Raw genomic sequence first — 20,969 nt, 5'->3', positions numbered from 1 at the left:
TGAACAGGGGCGGTCGGGTAGCCTAGTGGTTAAAGCGTTCGCTCGACACGGTAAAGACCTGCGTTCGATTCTAGACATGGGAAAAATGAGTGAAGCCTATTTCTGGTGTCCTCCGCCGTGATGTTGCTGGAATATTGCTAAAAGCGGCGTAAAACCATACTCACCCACTTACTAGTTAGTGGACTTCTCTGTCCAATCAGACACAAACAAGTTAGTAGGTGGCCTATCGTACATCTTTAAGGAACTATTGCTTTTATGTAGTTAATAATAGTAATTGAATAATTTAATCTTCTCTAAATCTACATCTAAACTACAATAGTATATTTACTAAGTGTGTGGTAAGTTTTACTATACTGTAATTAATGGGCTCCCTGTTGACAGTTGCTGAATACAATTTGCCCACGAGATAAGTAAATAACAAATGACATAAACAGTAAAGGTGAAGATGACATATAATGATTTGCAATGGCATTTTAAGAATAGGTAAGACCACTCGGATCCAATGTTTAATCGCTGAAATGATTAAGTTCAACCCCTCGGCTCGGAGCGATTTAACATCGAAATCCAACAGGTCTAACCTATCTTTACCATGGCTAACATCCATTTAGAGAACCCTAGCACCTCAAAAATGCTATGCTCGACTGTGAGAACACTGTGAGAACACTGTGAGTCGGCTCAAGATGCACGTGAAACATGTTCCCCGAGCCTTTGTCATCTACACCTCGTTGTTAGGATTATGAAATACATGTCCGGAGCAAGAATAGAATGTATATAGGACATACCTGAGCTAAATATTACTTGACCATGTTGATGGGTTTATTATGAGCAGACCCGTGAAGATGCGGGTAGAGAATAGATCTTCAGCAACCCATGCTTGCTGTTAGAGGTGACTGTGCTCGTCGTAAGAGGCGACTAACGGGATCGGGTTGCCAGGCTTGCTGACTTGGTTGATGCATGTCATCGTATTCCGATTGCATCAATCACTGGATTGTCTGGTCCAGACTCAATTATTTGTAGACCGCCGCCATATAGCTGGAATATTGCTGAGTGCGGCGTTAAACAACAAACAAAATAAATATCATGTTCAAACATATCCTTGATCACGATAAGAGTATTTCTTTTCAATATGTTCGTTTCTTTGAACAGCTAACAAAGCAAACAGGCCTCAATGCATAGAATAACATAAAACGTACTGCATAAAACACATATTTACCGTTCATAAGCGGAAAAACCATTAGTGTTAATGCTACGTGTTGTGTTACTCAATACTACTAAAATTGATTAACAAGTAGATAAATAGCTAAGCCTTGTTTATCACTGGCAACCATAACTAACCTCCCTTCGGCATTATGTACATGCAATAATGTTCATAATTTGTCAGTCATGGAAAAATAATATTTTCAATGTTATAAAGCCAATATATGGCTTATTCTCAGACTCATAATCATCTCCTTGTTGTCTCAAAATGGCGAGTGTAACACAGACCAAGGCGGAAGTGAGCAATGTCACGTGGTCTTGGCGCCGAAACTGGAACACGATACCCATTCTCTCCACCGTGTCGCCTGCGATCTACCAGCGAGAATAGGCAATTCGCTGTTTACTAACTTTCTGACCTCTGTTACTGATAAGATTAGTAGAATTCACTAGACTTTTTTTCTCAGTGTAGGGTTTTCATGAAAGCCGAGTAGCTGGGACTTTCATTAAAGCTGAGTAAGTAGGAGTTTCATTCAAGCCGGATAAGTACAACAGTCCGTTTGACTCCAAATGAGAACGATGAATTGCAAAATAACTCGAAATCCAGAAAAGTGTATGAAACATCAATACGGTACTTGACCATGAATACCTTGTACCAAACAAAATCTGAATTTTGTTTATTTTAAGACCCATGACGGATGAAGTTCTTTAAGAAACTATCATGTAATTTTGTATAGAAATGTGTACATGACACGTAGGGGGACAAACCGGGGAAGGAACAGCGCAAGCACGGTCTGCACGTGCTACACAGTGACCGTGTTCATTCAATGACAAGATGCGCTACTCAGCAGATGTTAAACAGTTGATGTTGAATGTGTATGATTTCTTTAGAAGTGAAGCAGAAAAAGCAAAGCCGTTTAATGCAATTAATAAATTCTTGAAACGAGCTTCAAAAGCTCTTGGTATGTCCCCTCAGAAACTTTAAAATGCTGTTAGTCGACGAGATACAAATAGTCAGGCCAATGAGGTAGGGAACATGTAAAAAACCACACAAGGTTTATAAATTAGACAGTTTTCAGAGGGATCAAGTCAGACGTGCAATTGTTAAACTGCACTCAGAAAATAAGTACCTGTCCCTAAGAATTTTGAAGAAACACCTTGAAACTGACCATGATTTACGTGTTACAAAGTACAAACTATGGCAGCTGTTGCATACATTTGGTTACAAATACAAAAAGATAACTGGAGAAAATAGGGCTGTGTTGTGTGAACGGTCTGACATTGTTCGTCTCCGAAATCATTACCTTCGTACCATCAAGCAGAAACGTGAAGAAGGATATGAGCCCGTCATCTTAGATGAGACATGGGTAAATGCGTCACACACAGCCAGCAGTCAGTGGGTACCCAGTGGTGACTGTAAGGAGTCTGGTAGAAAGTTACCAATGGGAAAGGGTGAAAGACTCATAGTTCTCCATGCTGGTTCTGCTAGTCAGGGTTTTCTCCCAGACTGTGACCTCGTCTTTAGAGCCAAGGCCAAAGACAACAGGGACTACCACACAGAAATGAACGGCAATGTATTTCTGGAGTGGGTGAAAGATAAATTAGTCCCTGCTTTGCCTACCAAGTTTCTCATTGTCATTGACAATGCACCGTATCATAGTGTGCAGGATCCAGAAAGCGAGACTCCAAACCTCTAATAACCGTAAAGGAGACACGGTTAGTTGGCTGCAACGGAGGAACATTACCTTTCCTTCTCGAGCGACGAAACCACAGCTCTATGAAATCATCAAAACTATGAAACCTGACCCCGTGTATAAAGTTGACAGTTACATCAAGGGTCAGGGTCACGCTGTCTTACGACTGCCACCTTATCACTGCGACCTGAATCCAATCGAGTTGGTATGGGGCATCGTCAAGGGGGACGTTGGACGATCGAACACAACGTTCAAATTACGAGACGTTGAACAACTCGTAAAGGAATCCCTTGGTCGGGTAACAGTAGAAACATGGAGGCGTTGTGTGGCCACAGTCGTTGACGAGATAGAGCCACGTTATTGGTCACGAGATGGACTACGGCCAGCAACAGTCCAACCTATAATAGTGGCAGTCGCTTCAGGCACCAGGAGTTCCGACGACGAGATCTATGGCATGAGCGAGTCAGATTGCGACTGAAATTATCATGAGACGGCCCCTCTAACGCTCTGTCATTTCCCCTACCACAGAACGTGCAGTGCATGCGTGCTTGCGCTGTGCCTTCCCCGGTTTGTCTCCCCTACGTGCCATGTACACATTTCTATACAAAATTACATGATAGTTTCTTAAAGAACTTCATCCGTCATGGGTCTTAAATTAAACAAAATTCAGATTGTGTTGGGTACAGGGTATTCATGGTCAAGTACCGTATTGATGTTTCATACACTTTTCTGGATTTCGAGTTATTTTGCAATTCATCGTTCTCATTTGGAGTCAAACGGACTGTAATTTTTTTTGTAGGACTTCTATTCAAACTGAATAGGTAGGACATTCTTTCAAACTGAACAGGGGGATTTTCATTCAAGACGAATAAGAAGGACTTTCATTCAAACTGAATATGTAGGACATTCTTTCAAACTGAACAGGGAGACTTTCATTCAAAACGAATTGGTTGAACTATAATTCAAGCTGAACAGGTGTGCCTGTCATTCAAGATGATTAGGTAGAACTTTCATTCAATATGAATAGGTAGGACTTTCATAAAGATGAATAGGTAGAACTTTTATTCAAGATGAATAGGTAGATTCCGTTCACAGATTATATAAGACTGACATACAAGTGTCACAGGTGAAACTTTAAAAGTCGTTTTCATAAAGTTGTATGGTTAACATGTTGAGGACATTTTTTCAAATCTGACGGAACGGAAAGTAATGTCCGGTGTGATTCCTTGTTTTGACTAGTGCCACACGTGCGTGTGTGATTCCTTGTTTTGACTAGTGCCACACGTGCCTGTGTGATTCCTTGTTTTGACTAGTGCCATACGTGCTGGTGTGATTCCTTGCTTTGACTAGTGTCACACGTGCCTGTGTGATTCCTTGTTTTGACTAGTGCCACACGTGCCTGTGTGATTCCTTGTTTTTACTAGTGCCACACTTGCCGGTGTGTGTACAGGTCGTTGTAGGACATGTACATGCTCACCTTTTCGCGAATACCTGGTTTCAGCACTTCGTGATCGTGATTTATGACTATATGCCTTAATATGTATCTATTTCTCATGATTATGTCTCTTTTATGTACAAGTTGAATAATTAGGACCGATGTACAAGTAGAACAGGTAGGACTGCTATACAAGTTTAATAGGTTAGACTTTTATTGAAGCTTAAAACACTTTCATAAATTTTATCAGCTGGTCCACTTAGTGTTCACAGTGGTATTAGATATATTCATGAAAAGCCTCAAAATGATACATGTTTGTCTTTTTAATAGTTGCTTGATGTTTTCATTATTTGGTGGTAGCCTTTAATATACTTACATATTGATCACGTAAATGTGAGGAAATATTTCCCAGTCGATGGGAACCTAGATAAGATTCGTTCCCCAACTCTTGGGAACCTAGATAAGATTCGTTCCCCAACACCATGTTGATAAGTTACACACGTGTCGTTGGATGTGTGGCATCGGTCTCTGTTGGCGCAGGTTATCGTTGCTTATGTTTTCAGTTACCTGGTCTGTCTGACCCAGACTCGAGTATTCACAGACCGACTTTAAACAGCTTGATTAAAGCGACGTTAAACATTAATAATCTCACTCACTCCTCAAACAATACCATCTGTATTCAGAGGCACAACATACCCTTGGTAACATAGATGCACGTTATTGTTATTTATCATCCAAACCTGGCTCCCAACAGGAGATATCGCTTGGATTAGATCAAGCGATATCTACACTGTAGATATCGCTGCAATGAAATTACATCACAATGCTTTGCAGACCATTGTGACGTGGAAGGCGGGAAGGCGGGAGGAGGGAGGGTTTGGGTTTTTTTTGGTTTGGTGGGTAGGAGGGCGTGGGTGGTGTTGGTTTTGGAGAGGGTAGTCAAAGCAATGGATGAAAGCGTTCTTTCAGGAGAGATGGGTGGCCCTGAAAAGGGCCGTTTTGGAGAAGAAGATTACTTCAAAATTGTATTATAATGTGATTGTAAACTTTGAGGTGAAAGGTTTCGTTCCACAAGGCGATCGTATTGTAGCACCATGACAGTCGTTCGTCTAAGTTAAAGTAGGTGAGTGGCGATCACCTTAGTGCTACAATCATGTTGTGGAACGGACGTCTGAATTCTAAAGGTGAATCGACATGCACAGACATGTCGTGTCTCCATGCAAACGTGGTGCCACGCGTGACTACAAACATACGTTTATAAATATTATTATGACGTTGACACTCGTTCATCCACGCCGAGGTGTTGGCTCACGTGTATGCCTACATGTGTGCTACCGTTCGTGTGTCCATGCAAACGTGGTGTCACACGCGTCTCCATGAAAAACGTGGTACGTGCCACGCGTGACTACAAACAGACATTTATAAATAGTATTATGACGTTGTCACTCGTTCATCCACGCCGAGGTGTTGGCTCACGTGTATGCCTACATGTGTGCTACCGTTCGTGTGTCCATACAAAAGTGGTGTCACACGCGTCTCCATGAAAAACGTGGTACGTGCCACGCGTGACTACAAACAGACATTTATAAATAGTATTATGACGTTGTCACTCGTTCATCCACGCCGAGGTGTTGGCTCACGTGTATGCCTACATGTGTGCTACCGTTCGTGTTTCTATGCAAACGTAGTGTCACACGCGTCTTTATGGCAAACGTAGTGCCACGCGTGACAACAAACAGACGTTACTATAAGTATAGATCGATAGACATGCCTTAAAAAATTGCTCCCAATGTCAATTCTTCTTGCCATTAAACATACGTCCAATATGCAAGCTGTCAATTTCTCAGGGAAAGGTGTGTAATAGCATCACCATCGAAACTAATGCTAGAGTCACGACCTTCTTTCCACGAAGTTGACAGTACAGATGTACGTAGACGCATGAATCACTTGTTTGCGCGATTAGCAGGTTACAAGAATGAGTGTCGCATCGGGCCACGTCTGTCTGTGCGACCCTCAGTCATGGGGAAACCCGCTAATCACGGGCTGTGTGATCAAATAAAGTCTTTATAAGTTACTGTTCTTTTCATTTCAACTCGTCTAAAGTTATTATATTACCAAAACCACTGAAAAGGGTGACCAAGGCGTTAAAGACACCGCATCGTTCTGTGTAATCATGAAAATGCGACCCTTTGTCATGGTCCTTTCGAACGCCAGACTCCTCTTGTTTGTCACCGCCTACTCTGGGCTTCGATGAAAAAAGTTTTCCTCATCCGTGAGATTGCAACACAGCTAAATTTAATTCTTCAACTCATTTAATAGATTACAAGATCGCACTGCACAACATATGTGTTCTGAGGATGATCCAAATGTGTGCAGTCCCTTTAATTATACTCTGTAATAATGATGGTAATGCAGATATTGACTAATTGACTTTCCAGATTGATACAGTAACAAACCACTTCTCAAGACAGAGCAGGGAAGCTTGCTGCCGTTTTAACGTCTAGTGAATTCTACTAATCGTATCAGTAACAGAGGTCAGAAAGTTAGTAAACAGCGAATTGCCTTTCCTCTCTGGTAGATCGCAGGCGACACGGTGGAGAGAATGGGTATCATGTTCCAGTTTCGGCGCCAAGACCACGTGACATTGCTCACTTCAGCCTTGGTCTGTGTTACGCTCGCCATTTTGAGACAACAAGGGGTACAAAAAGGTCACACCTCATGATGAAATCATATGTATTTTCTATTCAACACATCCGTGCCTCTTTATGGGGCATGAATAATTAAAAGCCCGGAGAGTTTTTAAGGACACACCAATTGGACGACAGAATTTGAATTTGCTTTTATATTTTTATTTAGAAATAATAAATCTTTAGGAAACCCATAGAGTTGACATTCAGCTACAAACACCACTGCATTTTTAGAGAGTAGAAAGCAGCTTTGAAAGTGTGATCAGTTACTAGGATGAACTGTCAGTGTTGGCTAGGAAGAACTGTCAGTGTTGGCTAGGATGAACTATTATTTTCAACTAGGAATAACTGTCATTGGTGGCTGGGATGGACTGTCATTGGTGGCTAGGAAGAACTGTCGTTGTTGGCTAGGATGAACTGTCAGTGTTGGCTAGGATGAACTGTCAGTGTTGGCTAGGAAGAACTGTCAGTGTTGGCTAGGATGAACTGTCAGTGTTGGCTAGGAAGAACTGTCAGTGTTGGCTAGGATGAACTGTCAGTGTTGGCTAGGATGATCTGTCAGTGTTGGCTAGGAAGAACTGTCAGTGTTGGCTAGGATGAACTGTCAGTGTTGGCTAGGATGAACTGTCAGTGTTGGCTAGGAAGAACTGTCAGTGTTGGCTAGGATGAACTGTCAGTGTTGGCTAGGAAGAACTGTCAGTGTTGGCTAGGATGAACTGTCAGTGTTGGCTAGGAAGAACTGTCAGTGTTGGCTAGGATGAACTGTCAGTGTTGGCTAGGATGAACTGTCAGTGTTGGCTAGGATGAACTGTCAGTGTTGGCTAGGAAGAACTGTCAGTGTTGGCTAGGAAGAACTGTCAGTATTGGCTAGGATGAACTGTCAGTGTTGGCTAGGAAGAACTGTCAGTGTTGGCTAGGAAGAACTGTCAGTGTTTGCTAGGATGAACTGTCAGTGTTGGCTAGGATGAACTGTCATTGTTGGCTAGGAAGAACTGTCAGTGTTCGCTAGGGTGAACTGTCAGTGTTGGCTGGGATGAACAGTCAGTGTTGGCTGGGATGAACTGTCAGTGTTGGCTAGGATGAACTGTCAGTGTTGGCTAGGATGAACTGTCAGTGTTGGCTAGGAAGAACTGTCAGTGTTGGCTAGGATGAACTGTCAGTGTTGGCTAGGAAGAACTGTCAGTGTTGGCTAGGATGAACTGTCAGTGTTGGCTAGGATGAACTGTCAGTGTTGGCTAGGAAGAACTGTCAGTGTTGGCTAGGATGAACTGTCAGTGTTGGCTAGGATGAACTGTCAGTGTTGGCTAGGATGAACTGTCAGTGTTGGCTAGGAAGAACTGTCAGTGTTGGCTAGGAAGAACTGTCAGTATTGGCTAGGATGAACTGTCAGTGTTGGCTAGGAAGAACTGTCAGTGTTGGCTAGGAAGAACTGTCAGTGTTTGCTAGGATGAACTGTCAGTGTTGGCTAGGATGAACTGTCATTGTTGGCTAGGAAGAACTGTCAGTGTTCGCTAGGGTGAACTGTCAGTGTTGGCTGGGATGAACAGTCAGTGTTGGCTGGGATGAACTGTCAGTGTTGGCTAGGATGAACTGTCAGTGTTGGCTAGGATGAACTGTCGTTGTTGGCTAAGAAGAACTGTCAGTGTTGGCTAGGATGAACTGTCAGTGTTGGCTAGGAAGAACTGTCAGTGTTGGCTGGGAAGAACTGTCAGTGTTGGCTACGATGAACTGTCAGTGTCATTGGTGGCTGGGATGAACAGTCAGTGTTGGCTAGGATGAACTGTCAGTGTTGGCTAGGATGAACTGTCAGTGTTGGCTAGGAAGAACTGTTATTTTCAACTAGGAATAACTGTCATTGGTGGCTGGGATGAACTGTCGTTGGTGGCTAGGATAAACTGTCATTGTTGGCTAGGATGAACTGTCATTGTTGGCTAGGATGAACTGTCGTTGGTGGCTAGGATGAACTGTCATTGGTGGCTGGGATGAACAGTCAGTGTTGGCTGGGATGAACTGTCGTTGGTGGCTAGGATGAACTGTCATTGTTGGCTAGGATGAACTGTCAGTGTTGGCTGGGATGAACTGTCAGTGTTGGCTAGGATGAACTATTGGTGTTGGCTAGGATGAACTGTCAGTGTTGGCTAGGATGAACTGTCAGTGTTGGCTAGGATGAACTGTCAGTGTTGGCTAGGAAGAACTGTCAGTGTTGGCTAGGATGAACTGTCAGTGTTGGCTAAGAAGAACTGTCATTGGTGGCTAGGATGAACTGTCAATGTTGGCTAGGATGAACTGTCAGTGTTGGCTAGGATGAGCTGTCAATGTGGCTAAGAAGAACTGTCAGTGTTGGCTAGGATGAACTGTCAATGTTGGCTAGGATGAACTGTCAGTGTTGGCTAAGAAGAACTGTCAGTGTTGGCTAGGATGAACTGTCAATGTTGGCTAGGATGAACTGTCAGTGTTGGCTAGGATGAACTGTCAATGTGGCTAAGAAGAACTGTCAGTGTTGGCTAGGAAGAACTGTCAGTGTTGGCTAGGAAGAACTGTCAGTGTTGGCTAGGAAGAACCCTCACATAACCGTCATTGTTGTACAGGGCACATTAAGCTGACACAGTAACTAATTGTGGCTGACTGAGTTTTTACCGGCTCCACGTTTTATCCCCGAGGCTTCCCTCGCCCTCCAAGCATGATGTTTGCGATGATAAAGATTGGGATACTAATTGTAGATTTTTTTCTGCAGGCCTGTGAGAACCACCATCGGTCTGGCAAGTGCAATGGAGATGCTGGGTAATAGAGGATCTATCCTGGCCAAGTATCAGGTATTTAGAAAGTTGATGAGTAATTGTACAGCTGGTATCTTGGAATGTCTCTAAGAATGTGTGTGAGTAATTGTACAGCTGGATCTGGAATATTTAGGATCGAGTGGTCGGACTCAGTGACTTGGCTGGTTCCTTATAACCGTTCCCCGACAGCGTAGATCCGTAGGCCAGACTCAGAGACGTTGCTGGTTCCTTGTAACCGTAACAAAAGTAAATCTCAAACAGTGAAGCCAACACTCCACAACTTGAACCTTCTTGTGGAAATACTATTTGAAAGTTCCACGATGTACCTTCTCCCATATATTACGCTCTCTCCACTAAGTTAACTTCGGAAATAGGAATTTCGATTAACACTCCAGGAATGGTAGGTATCAGAAAAAATCAATTCCTGGAATCAAAAGATCCCAAATTTCAGGGATGGGTGAATCTCGGTGACGTGACGTGACAATGAAAGAAGCAAACAATACGCAACAATGCACAATATACAAACGACAAAGCCATTCACCCAGGATTGTGCACGCCGTACCCTGAAGGTAACCATGGTGCTAATGACTAAACTCGTTACATCCCAGGGTGACCGTTTTCTTTCAGTAACTTTAAATTAGCTTCGACAGTATGTGAGTCGACTGGTGGAAAAAACGGCCAATTTAATTCTTACAATAAGAGATTATTAAGAGGGCAGCTTTTACAAACACTACATTTTAGCTACAATCCTACCGTATCAGGTAAGTACCGTTTCGGTATGGTCATTTTGTACGTGTATGGAAAAATAAACTTGGGTGTTCCAGGCCGGCTTTGACGGGGACGGACGTCTCCAAGCCGTAACCATCGACGTGTACTGCGACTGTGGCTACACCTCCAACTGGGTGTACAACTTCCTTGGGATACTCGCCGATATTGATGGAGGTAAGCAACAGCCCAAAATAGTCGTCTTCATCACCTATTCTTTAAAAGATCTATTATTCATTACAAACTCACACGCACCCGCGCATATACACAGCGCGCGCACGCACGCACACACGCACACACACACACACACACACAACACACACAGCGCCCATACAGCACACACACACAGAACACATACACACTCAAACACACACAACACACACACAGAACACACACAACACACAGCACACATACAACACACACAGCACACACACACACAACACAATCACACACACAGCGTCCATACAGCACACATACACAGAGCCCATACACACTCAAAACACACAGAACACACACAGCACACATACAACACACACATACACACATCACGCACACTCAGACACAGCACACACACAGCACACACACACTCAGCACACACTCACACACTCAGCACACACTCACACACAGCACACACACTCACACACACAGCACACACACACTCAGCTCACACACACAGCACACACACAGCACACACACTCAGCACACACAACACACACACTCACACACACAGCACACACACACACACACAGCACACACACACACTCACACACACAGCACACATATTCACACACACTCACACACACAGCACACACACACTCAGCACACACTCACACACTCAGCACACACACTCACACACACAGCACACACTCACACACTCAGCACACACTCACACACAGCACACACACTCACACACACAGCACACACACAGCACACACTCAGCACACACACTCACACACACAGCACACACACACACTCACACAGGACAGAGCTCATGTTTCAATAGGGACAATGTAATAAATGACGACAAATATGAAAAGCATACACCGTGTGTTGGTGGCTAAAAATGAAACAAACAAGAAATGGTTATTCAATGGTGATGTATTTTATACAGGTATCATAGTTGTGTTTTGGACCTTAAATTTATCTTGCGTGGTATTTTATATTGTGGAATATCAATGCCATATACCATACGTAAATTAACAAACAAATATTACGACAGTTGGTGAGGGCGTAGACAAGGACAACCACCATTTCAAACAGCTGATCAACACCTTGTAAATAAACAGAGTCTGTTATCAATGGAGAAAGTACTTAATAGATTGCAGAGTTCGAGGAAAACATCAGTAAGCAAACTAACAGGTTAGACAATAGCTAGTTATAAAGCGGCAGGTAACTTCAGTGTAACAGAGCCGTTTGGGCGGGAGGTCTCACTTCCTACGAGGGAACAGTCTCTCTGTCCTGGACTTCAGGATTTGGCCATTCCACCCATGTTCATTTAATGGGTCATTTTTAGTATTCACTGTCATCAGGCTTGTCAGGAAGTTCCTTGATGATATATTCTGAACAGTAGACAACAATAAATAAAGGGAAAAGACTCTTTGGTAGGGGAAGTAACTGTTTCTTCAGAAAAAGTAGCCCGGTCAAAAGTATTATTCTACTCAATGAAATAGTATGTTATCATTATTGATTCAGTGAAAAAAACACGAAATTATGTTTCGCTTCCTATCTTAACCAAAAAATGAGTATTTCATCCTTATAAAAATAATACGTCATGCTATCCATATATACAAGACACCGAATGTCGCTGTGCCGAGTTCCATCCCTTGGGCGTACCTGGATCCGATGATCGTGGGTTATGAAAGCAGATTCGTGCTCATTATAAACAATAATTTATCAGCATTGTATCCGTGTTCGTAGTTTGTGTTTAGTGGCAAGCGTCTTTGACTTGTACCACTTCCGGCATTCCCCTGACTTATCCCTGCTAAACGCAGTGCGAGTACAAAAATCATGATCTCAGCGGCTTTAAACACCCAGCCACTGTTAGCATGTTTAAACACCCAGCCACTGTTAGCATGTACACATAAGTAATCAGTCAGGCTCCCAGCCACTGCTTACATATATAACATAATTACTCAGGCTCCCAGCCACTGTTTACATATATAACATAATTACTCAGGCTCCCAGCCATTGTTTACATTTAAAACATAACTACTCAGGCTCCCAGCCACTGTTTACATATCAAACATAATTACTCAGGCTCCCAGCCACTGTTTACATATAAAACATAATTACTCAGGCTCCCAGCCACTGTTTACATATATAACATAATTACTCAGGCTCCCAGCCACTGTTTACATATCAAACATAATTACTCAGGCTCCCAGCCACTGTTTACATATAAAACATAATTACTCAGGCTCCCAGCCACTGTTTACATATATAACATAATTACTCAGGCTCCCAGCCACTGTTTACATATATAACATAATTACTCAGGCTCCCAGCCACTGTTTACATATATAACATAATTACTCAAGCTCCCAGCCACTGTTTACTTATGAAACATAATTACTCAGGCTCCCAGCCACTGTTTACATATTAAACATAATTACTCAGGCTCCCAGCCACTGTTTACATATCAAACATAATTACTCAGGCTCCCAGCCACTGTTTACATATAAAACATAATTACTCAGGCTCCTAGCCACTGTTTACATATAAAACATAATTACTCAGGCTCCCAGCCACTGTTTACATATAAAACATAATTACTCAGGCTCCCAGCCACTGTTTACGTATCAAACATAATTACTCAGGCTCCCAGCCACTGTTTACATATAAAACATAATTACTCAGGTTCCCAGCCACTGTTTACATATCAAACATAATTACTCAGGCTCCCAGCCACTGTTTACATATAAAACATAATTACTCAGGCTCCCAGCCACTGTTTACATATCAAACATAATTACTCAGGCTCCCAGCCACTGTTTACATATAAAACATAATTACTCAGGCTCCCAGCCACTGTTTACATATCAAACATAATTACTCAGGCTCCCAGCCACTGTTTACATATCAAACATAATTACTCAGGCTCCCAGCCACTGTTTACATATCAAACATAATTACTCAGGCTCCCAGCCACTGTTTACATATAAAACATAATTACTCAGGCTCCCAGCCACTGTTTACATATAAAACATAATTACTCAGGCTCCCAGCCACTGTTTACATATAAAACATAATTACTCAGGCTCCCAGCCACTGTTTACATATCAAACATAATCACTCAGGCTCCCAGCCACTGTTTACATATATAACATAATTACACAGGCTCCCAGCCACTGTTTACATATAAAGCATAATAACTCAGGCTCCCAGGCACTGTACACATATGTAACCAGTTAGGCGTGTCATGAAATGATATGAATATCTCTAACTAAAGTCGAAAAGTTGCTATACATTTGGTGAGGTAAGTTCCCTTTACAGGACGGTGGACCAGTCGCCTTAGGTGCCGCTATTCATTGTGCAGAGCTGCGTCCCGTGGTAACGCCAGAATCCTATGATCAAGGGTTTCAATCCTGGATATGTTTCTAGGTTTGTCAGCACCACACCCGTGCTCTGGCTTTCACCAGATTGGTAAACGTCTGAGACCTGCATCACTTCGGGCTCTCCTAACGCGTTAAGCTGACACGCCGTGACATAACTGGATTACTGTTCAGAGCGGCGTTAAACCCAACTAACTCACTCAATTTACTGAACAAAGCAGAAAACAAGTTTTTGCTTTACCTTACTTTTATCTAATGGCATATATATATTTTGTTGTCCAGGTTACTTCTGTCCTAACCGGCGGGTGAGGATTATTCTGTGCAAAACCAACAAACCAACCAGCCAGTCTATGAGGGCACCAGGTACGTACACTATGCCCCACGGTGTTGGTCGTGTTCAGGTCTTCACGCTATAATTAGTGTCATAAGGCGAACTGAAACACTGCCTCTCTGTTCTTATGGTAATGGCTACCTGCTCTATTTAGTAATATTAACCCAAAGTTAATGACAGCGATGTTTCCTGGGACTGCCATGGGTCCGAGCTAAGTACCTTAAGCTTTAAGCCTAACCTTTAAACACGGCGTCGTGGTGAGCGAACTACGTAATATATTTGTCACCAATACACCTACTTGGGCACGCTGAACTGCATCAACGAATTAACATATATACTTTCACAAGTGCGTTCGTGCGAGATTGTGTGCAACAGATACAAATGCATAAAGCACTTTAGATGCGAGAAGTAAGCGGTTTTTAAAAACGTTCTTTACGGATCGTCAAACTAAAGTTGCTGTAGATCAAAATCTGTATTTTAACGTCAAGCCCATCAACTTGATTCACTAATGACTTTAAGGTAGGCTAGAAAAGAAAGAACAGTTTCGCTCTGAGTTTGGTGCACCTTCTACTTTTTCTTTATTTCAACCGAAAGAAATTTCAGAAATCACCCAATGTTTTTTTCAAATCTGTTAAAAATTTCGACCACAGACGCTGCTAATTTTGAAAAGAAGGTCTATAAAACGAAAAATGTAAAACGGATAATTAATAGAGTGGCCTCATGTTTCAGCCAACTATCCAGCAGGCTTCATCATCGAGTCAGTGATGGAGCACGTGGCCAGCTTCCTCCAAATGGACCCGGAAGTTGTGAAAGAGATGAACTTGTACCAAGAGGGTCAGGTGTGACTGTTGCTTGTATTAGACCCTCTTTTATATTGTATTTACTGATAGAGATGGACGATTTTGTCTGAATACTCACATATTCAAATACTTGTGAAAAAATAAGTTTGCTTGACAAAACTGAAACCATTATCCACCATCATTCAATGTTTGCAGTACAGTAAACACAGATTTCAACATCTCATCACAGTGATACCTCCCGTGTGATACTTGTCAAGACACAGCTGCGAATGTAATCTGTTTAACAGGTTTCCTCTCTGGGGAATGACATGAAGTACTGCACTCTGCGCAGGCTGTGGGCACACCTACACGAGACTGCTGAGATTGAGAGACGCAAGGCTGTGGTAGAGGCCTTCAACAAGGTAAGAAGACCTTCACGTACACATCCGTTGTAGCGAGTGCATCTATGAAGGCACTGCCTGTACATCCATTGTAGCGAGTGCATCTATAAAAGCACTGCCTTTACATCCGTTGTAGCGAGTGTATCCATTAAGGCACTGCCTGTGCATCCGTTGTAGCGAGTGTATCCAATAAGGCACTGCCTGTAAATCCGTTGTAGCGAGTGCAGTCATGAAGGCACTGCCTGTTAATCCGTTGTAGCGAGTGCAGCCATGAAGGCACTGCATGTAAATCCGTTGTAGCGAGTGCATCTATGAAGGCACTGCATGTACATCAGTTGTAGCGAGTGCATCTATGAAGGCACTGCCTGTACATCCATTGTAGCGAGTGCATCTATAAAAGCACTGCCTTTACATCCGTTGTAGCGAGTGTATCCATTAACGCACTGCCTGTAAATCGGTTGTAGCGAGTGCAGCCATGAAGGCACTGCCTGTATATCCGTTATAGCGAGTGCAGCCATGAAGGCACTGCATGTACATCCGTTATTGCGAGTGCAGTCATGAAGGCACTGCCTGTACATCCGTTGTAGCGAGTGCATCTATGAAAGCACTGCCTTTACATCCGTTGTAGCGAGTGTATCCATTAAGGCACTGCCTGTGCATCCGTTGTAGCGAGTGTATCCAATAAGGCACTGCCTGTAAATCCGTTGTAGCGAGTGCAGCCGTGAAGGCACTGCCTGTAAACCCATTGAAGCGAGTGCAGCCATGAAGACACTGCATGTACATCCGTTATTGCGAGTGCAGTCATGAAGGCACTGCCTGTACATCCGTTGTAGCGAGTGCAGCCATGAAGGCACTGCATGTACATCCGTTGTAGCGAGTGCAGTCATGAAGGCACTGCCTGTAAATCCGTTGAAGCGACTGCAGCCATTAAGGCGCTGCACGTACATCCGTTGTAGCGAGTGCAGCCATGAAGGCACTGCATGTACATCCGTTGTAGCGAGTGCATCCATGAAGGCACTGCCTGTACATCCGTTGTAGCAAGTGCATCCATGAAGGCACTGCATGAACATCCGTTGTAGCGAGTGCAGCCTTGAAGAAAGAGCACTATCTATATATCCGTTGTAGCGAGTGAAGCCATGAAGGCACTGCCTGTTCATCCGTTTTTGCGAGTGCACCATTGAAGGCACTGCCTGAAAATCCGTTGAAGCGAGTGCAGCCATGAAGGCACTGCCTGTAAATCCGTTGTAGCGAGTGCAGCCATGAAGGCACTGCATGTACATCCGTTTTTGCGAGTGCAGTCATGAAGGCACTGCCTGTACATCCGTTATTGCGAGTGCAGTCATGAAGGCACTGCCTGTACATCCGTTGTAGCGAGTACAGCCATGAAGGCACTGCATGAACATCCGTTGTAGCGAGTGCAGTCATGAAGGCACTGCCTATAAATCCGTTGTAGCGAGTGCATCCATGAAGGCACTGCCTGTGCATCCGTTGTAGCGAGTGTATCCAATAAGGCACTGCCTGTAAATCCGTTGTAGCGAGTGCAGCCATGAAGGCACTGCCTGTATATCCGTTATAGCGAGTGCAGCCATGAAGGCACTGCATGTACATCCGTTATTGCGAGTGCAGTCATGAAGGCACTGCCTGTACATCCGTTGTAGCGAGTGCAGCCATGAAGGCACTGCATGTACATCCGTTGTAGCGAGTGCAGTCATGAAGGCACTGCCTGTACATCCATTGTAGCGAGTGCAGCCATGAAGAAAGCACTATCTATATATCCGTTGTAGCGAGTGCAGCCATGAAGGCACTGCCTGTAAATCCGTTGAAGCGAGTGCAGCCATTAAGGCACTGCATGTACATCCGTTGTAGCGAGTGCAGCCATGAAGGCACTGCCTTTACATCCGTTGTAGCGAGTGCATCCATGAAGGCACTGCCTGTACATCCGTTGTAGCGAGTGCATCCATGAAGGCACTGCATGAACATCCGTTGTAGCGAGTGCAGCCTTGAAGAAAGAGCACTATCTATATATCCGTTGTAGCGAGTGAAGCCATGAAGGCACTGCCTGTTCATCCGTTTTTGCGAGTGCAGCTTTGAAGGCACTGCCTGAAAATCCGTTGAAGCGAGTGCAGCCATGAAGGCACTGCGTGTATATCCGTTGTATCGAGTGCAGCCATGAAGGCACTGCCTGTACATCAGTTGTAGTGAGTGCAGCCATGAAGGCACTGCGTGTATATCAGTTGTAGCGAGTGCAGCCATGAAGGCACTGCCTGTATATCCGTTGAAGCGAGTGCAGCCATGAAAGCACTGCATGTACATCCGTTATTGCGAGTGCAGTCCCGAAGGCACTGCCTGTACATCCGTTGTAGCGAGTGCAGCCATGAAGGCACTGCCTGTAAATCCGTTGTAGCGAGTGCAGCCATGAAGGCACTGCATGTACATCCGTTGTAGCGAGTGCAGCCATGAAGGCACTGCATGTACATCCGTTGTGGCGAGTGCAGTCATGAAGGCACTGCCTGTAAATCCGTTGAAGCGAGTGCAGCCATGAAGGCACTGCGTGTATATCCGTTGTATCGAGTGCAGCCATGAAGGCACTGCCTGTACATCCGTTGTAGCGAGTGCAGCCATGAAAGCACTGCATGTACATCCGTTATTGCGAGTGCAGTCATGAAGGCACTGCATGTACATCCGTTGTAGCGAGTGCAGCCATGAAGGCACTGCCTGTAAATCCGTTGAAGCGAGTGCAGCCATGAAGGCACTGCATGTACATCCGTGAGAAGCGAGTGCAGCCATGAAGGCACTGCCTGTAAATCCGTTGAAGCGAGTTCAGCCATGAAGGCACTGCATGTACATCCGTTGAAGCGAGTGCAGCCATGAAGGCACTGCATGTACATCCGTTATTGCGAGTGCAGTCATGAAGGCACTGCATGTACATCCGTTGTAGCGAGTGCAGCCATGAAGGCACTGCCTGTGAATCCATTGAAGCGAGTGCAGCCATGAAAGCACTGCATGTACATCCGTTGTAGCGAGTGCAGTCATGAAGGCACTGCATGTACATCCGTTGTAGCGAGTGCAGCCATGAAGGCACTGCATGTACATCCGTTGTAGCGAGTGCATCCATGAAGGCACTGCATGTACATCCGCTGTTGCGAGTGCAGCCTTGAAGAAAGCACTATATATATATCCGTTGTACCGAGTGCAGCCATGAAGGCACTGCCTGTAATTCCGTTATTGCGAGTGCAGTCATGAAGGCACTGCATGTACATCCGCTTTTGCGAGTGCAGCCATGAAGAAAGCACTATCTATATATCCGTTGTAGCGAGTGCAGCCATGAAGGCACTGCCTGTACATCCGTTATTGCGAATGCATCCATGAAGGCACTGCATGTATATCCGTTGTTGCGAGTGAAGCCATGAAGAAAGCACTATCTATATATCCGTTGTAGCGAGTGCAGTCATGAAGGCACTGCATGCATATCCGTTGTAGCGAGTGCAGTCATGAAGGCACTGCATGTACATCCGCTGTTGCGAGTGCAGCCATGAAGAAAGCACTATCTATATATCCGTTGTAGCGAGTGCAGTCATGAAGGCACTGCATGTATATCCGTTGTAGCGAGAGCAGCCACGAAGGCACTGCCTGTACATCCGCTGTTGCGAGTGCAGTCATGAAGAAAGCACTATCTATATATCCGTTGTAGCGAGTGCAGTCATGAAGGCACTGCATGCATATCCGTTGTAGCGAGTGCAGTCATGAAGGCACTGCATGTATATCCGTTGTAGCGAGAGCAGCCACGAAGGCACTGCCTGTACATCCGCTGTTGCGAGTGCAGCCATGAAGAAAGCACTATCTATATATCCGTTGTAGCGAGTGCAGCCATGAAGGCACTGCATTTACATCCGCTGTTGCGAGTGCAGCCATGAAGAAAGCACTATCTATATATCCGTTGTAGCGAGTGCAGTCATGAAGGCACTGCCTGTAAATCCGTTGTAGCGAGTGCAGCCATGAAGGCACTGCATGTATATCCGTTGTAGTGAGTGCAGCCATGAAGGCACTGCCTGTACATCCGTTGTTGCAAGTGCAGCCTTGAAGAAAGCACTATCTATATATCCGTTGTAGCGAGTGCAGCCATGAAGGCACTGCCTGTACATCCGTTGTTGCGAGTGAAGCCTTGAAGAAAGCACTATCTATATATCCGTTGTAGCGAGTGCAGTCATGAAGGCACTGCCTGTAAACCCGTTGAAGCGAGTGCATCCATGAAGGCACTGCATGCATATCCGTTGTAGCGAGTGCAGTCATGAAGGCACTGCCTGTAAATCTGTTGTAGCGAGTGCAGCCATGAAGGCACTGCATGTATATCCGTTGTAGTGAGTGCAGCCATGAAGGCACTGCCTGTACATCCGTTGTTGCAAGTGCAGCCTTGAAGACAGCACTATCTATATATCCGTTGTAGCGGGTGCAGCCATGAAGCCAAGTCTGTAAATTCGCTGTTCCTTTACTTTACAGGAGCACAAATGGAGAAAACGAGGCCTGGCAATGACTCCTGTGAAGTTCAGCGTCATGTACAACAATGTTGGCTACACTGTAGATGTCGCTATATATGAAGTAGACGGGTCCGTCACTGTCACCCAAGGCGGCGTGGAGATGGGACAAGGGCTATATACAAAGGTATTTCTGTCACAGACATGTTTTGGTGTCAAGAGTTATTAGGTGGACAGTACGTAAAGGTGACAGTCTTTGCTGGAGGGAGGATATTTTTCCAGTCGACGCTTCAAAACATGTCTTTCTCTGAAAGAAGCCAAACAATTTCGTTTTACACTCACCTCGTTTTCTTCAAACAATATGGCCTGTCCAGTGACCGGAGAATAATGTTTTCCAAGCATTTTCAGGAAGATATTTATTGCTAAGCAATTCCTATGTCACTCTAGAAAATCAAATGGAATGTGTGTGAAGATAATGTTACAACCATGGCACAGGAAACACGTTACTGTAGTGTCATTGGTGGTAGGGTGGATAGTATGTAAAGATAATGTTAGAGCCATGGCACGGGAAACACGTTACTGCAGTGTCATTGGTGGTAGGGTGGATAGTATGTAAAGATAATGTTAGAGCCATGGCACGGGAAACACGTTACTGTAGTGCCATTGGTGGTAGGGTGGATAGTATGTAAAGATGATGTTACAGCCATGGCACGGGAAGCACGTTACTGCAGTGTCATTGGTGGTAGGGTGGATAGTATGTAAAGATAATGTTAGAGCCATGGCACGGGAAGCACGTTACTGTAGTGTCATTGGTGGTAGGGTTGATAGTATGTAAAGATAATGTTACAGCCATGGCACGGGAAGCACGTTACTGTAGTGTCAT

The 20,969-nt window shown here is 44.3% G+C and overlaps 1 protein-coding gene across 5 annotated transcripts in view; it reads left to right on the top strand.

Moving 5' to 3' along the window:
- Positions 1-20,969, top strand: part of LOC124142279 (xanthine dehydrogenase/oxidase-like) — a 68,724-nt gene that overhangs the window by 34,467 nt on the left and 13,288 nt on the right. For all 5 annotated transcript variants that reach the window (XM_048392755.1, XM_048392754.1, XM_048392753.1 and 2 more), the window contains 6 exons: positions 9,745-9,823; positions 10,612-10,729; positions 14,386-14,466; positions 15,164-15,273; positions 15,522-15,635; positions 20,112-20,273. In XM_048392755.1, coding sequence (XP_048248712.1) covers positions 9,745-9,823; positions 10,612-10,729; positions 14,386-14,466; positions 15,164-15,273; positions 15,522-15,635; positions 20,112-20,273 — 664 coding nt within the window. The remainder of the gene's footprint in view (positions 1-9,744; positions 9,824-10,611; positions 10,730-14,385; positions 14,467-15,163; positions 15,274-15,521; positions 15,636-20,111; positions 20,274-20,969) is intronic.

Source organism: Haliotis rufescens, unplaced genomic scaffold (assembly GCF_023055435.1).
Source record: "Haliotis rufescens isolate VD_foot unplaced genomic scaffold, xgHalRufe1.0.p SCAF_11, whole genome shotgun sequence".
NCBI lineage: Eukaryota > Metazoa > Mollusca > Gastropoda > Lepetellida > Haliotidae > Haliotis > Haliotis rufescens.
This window is presented reverse-complemented; position numbering and strand designations above follow the sequence as displayed.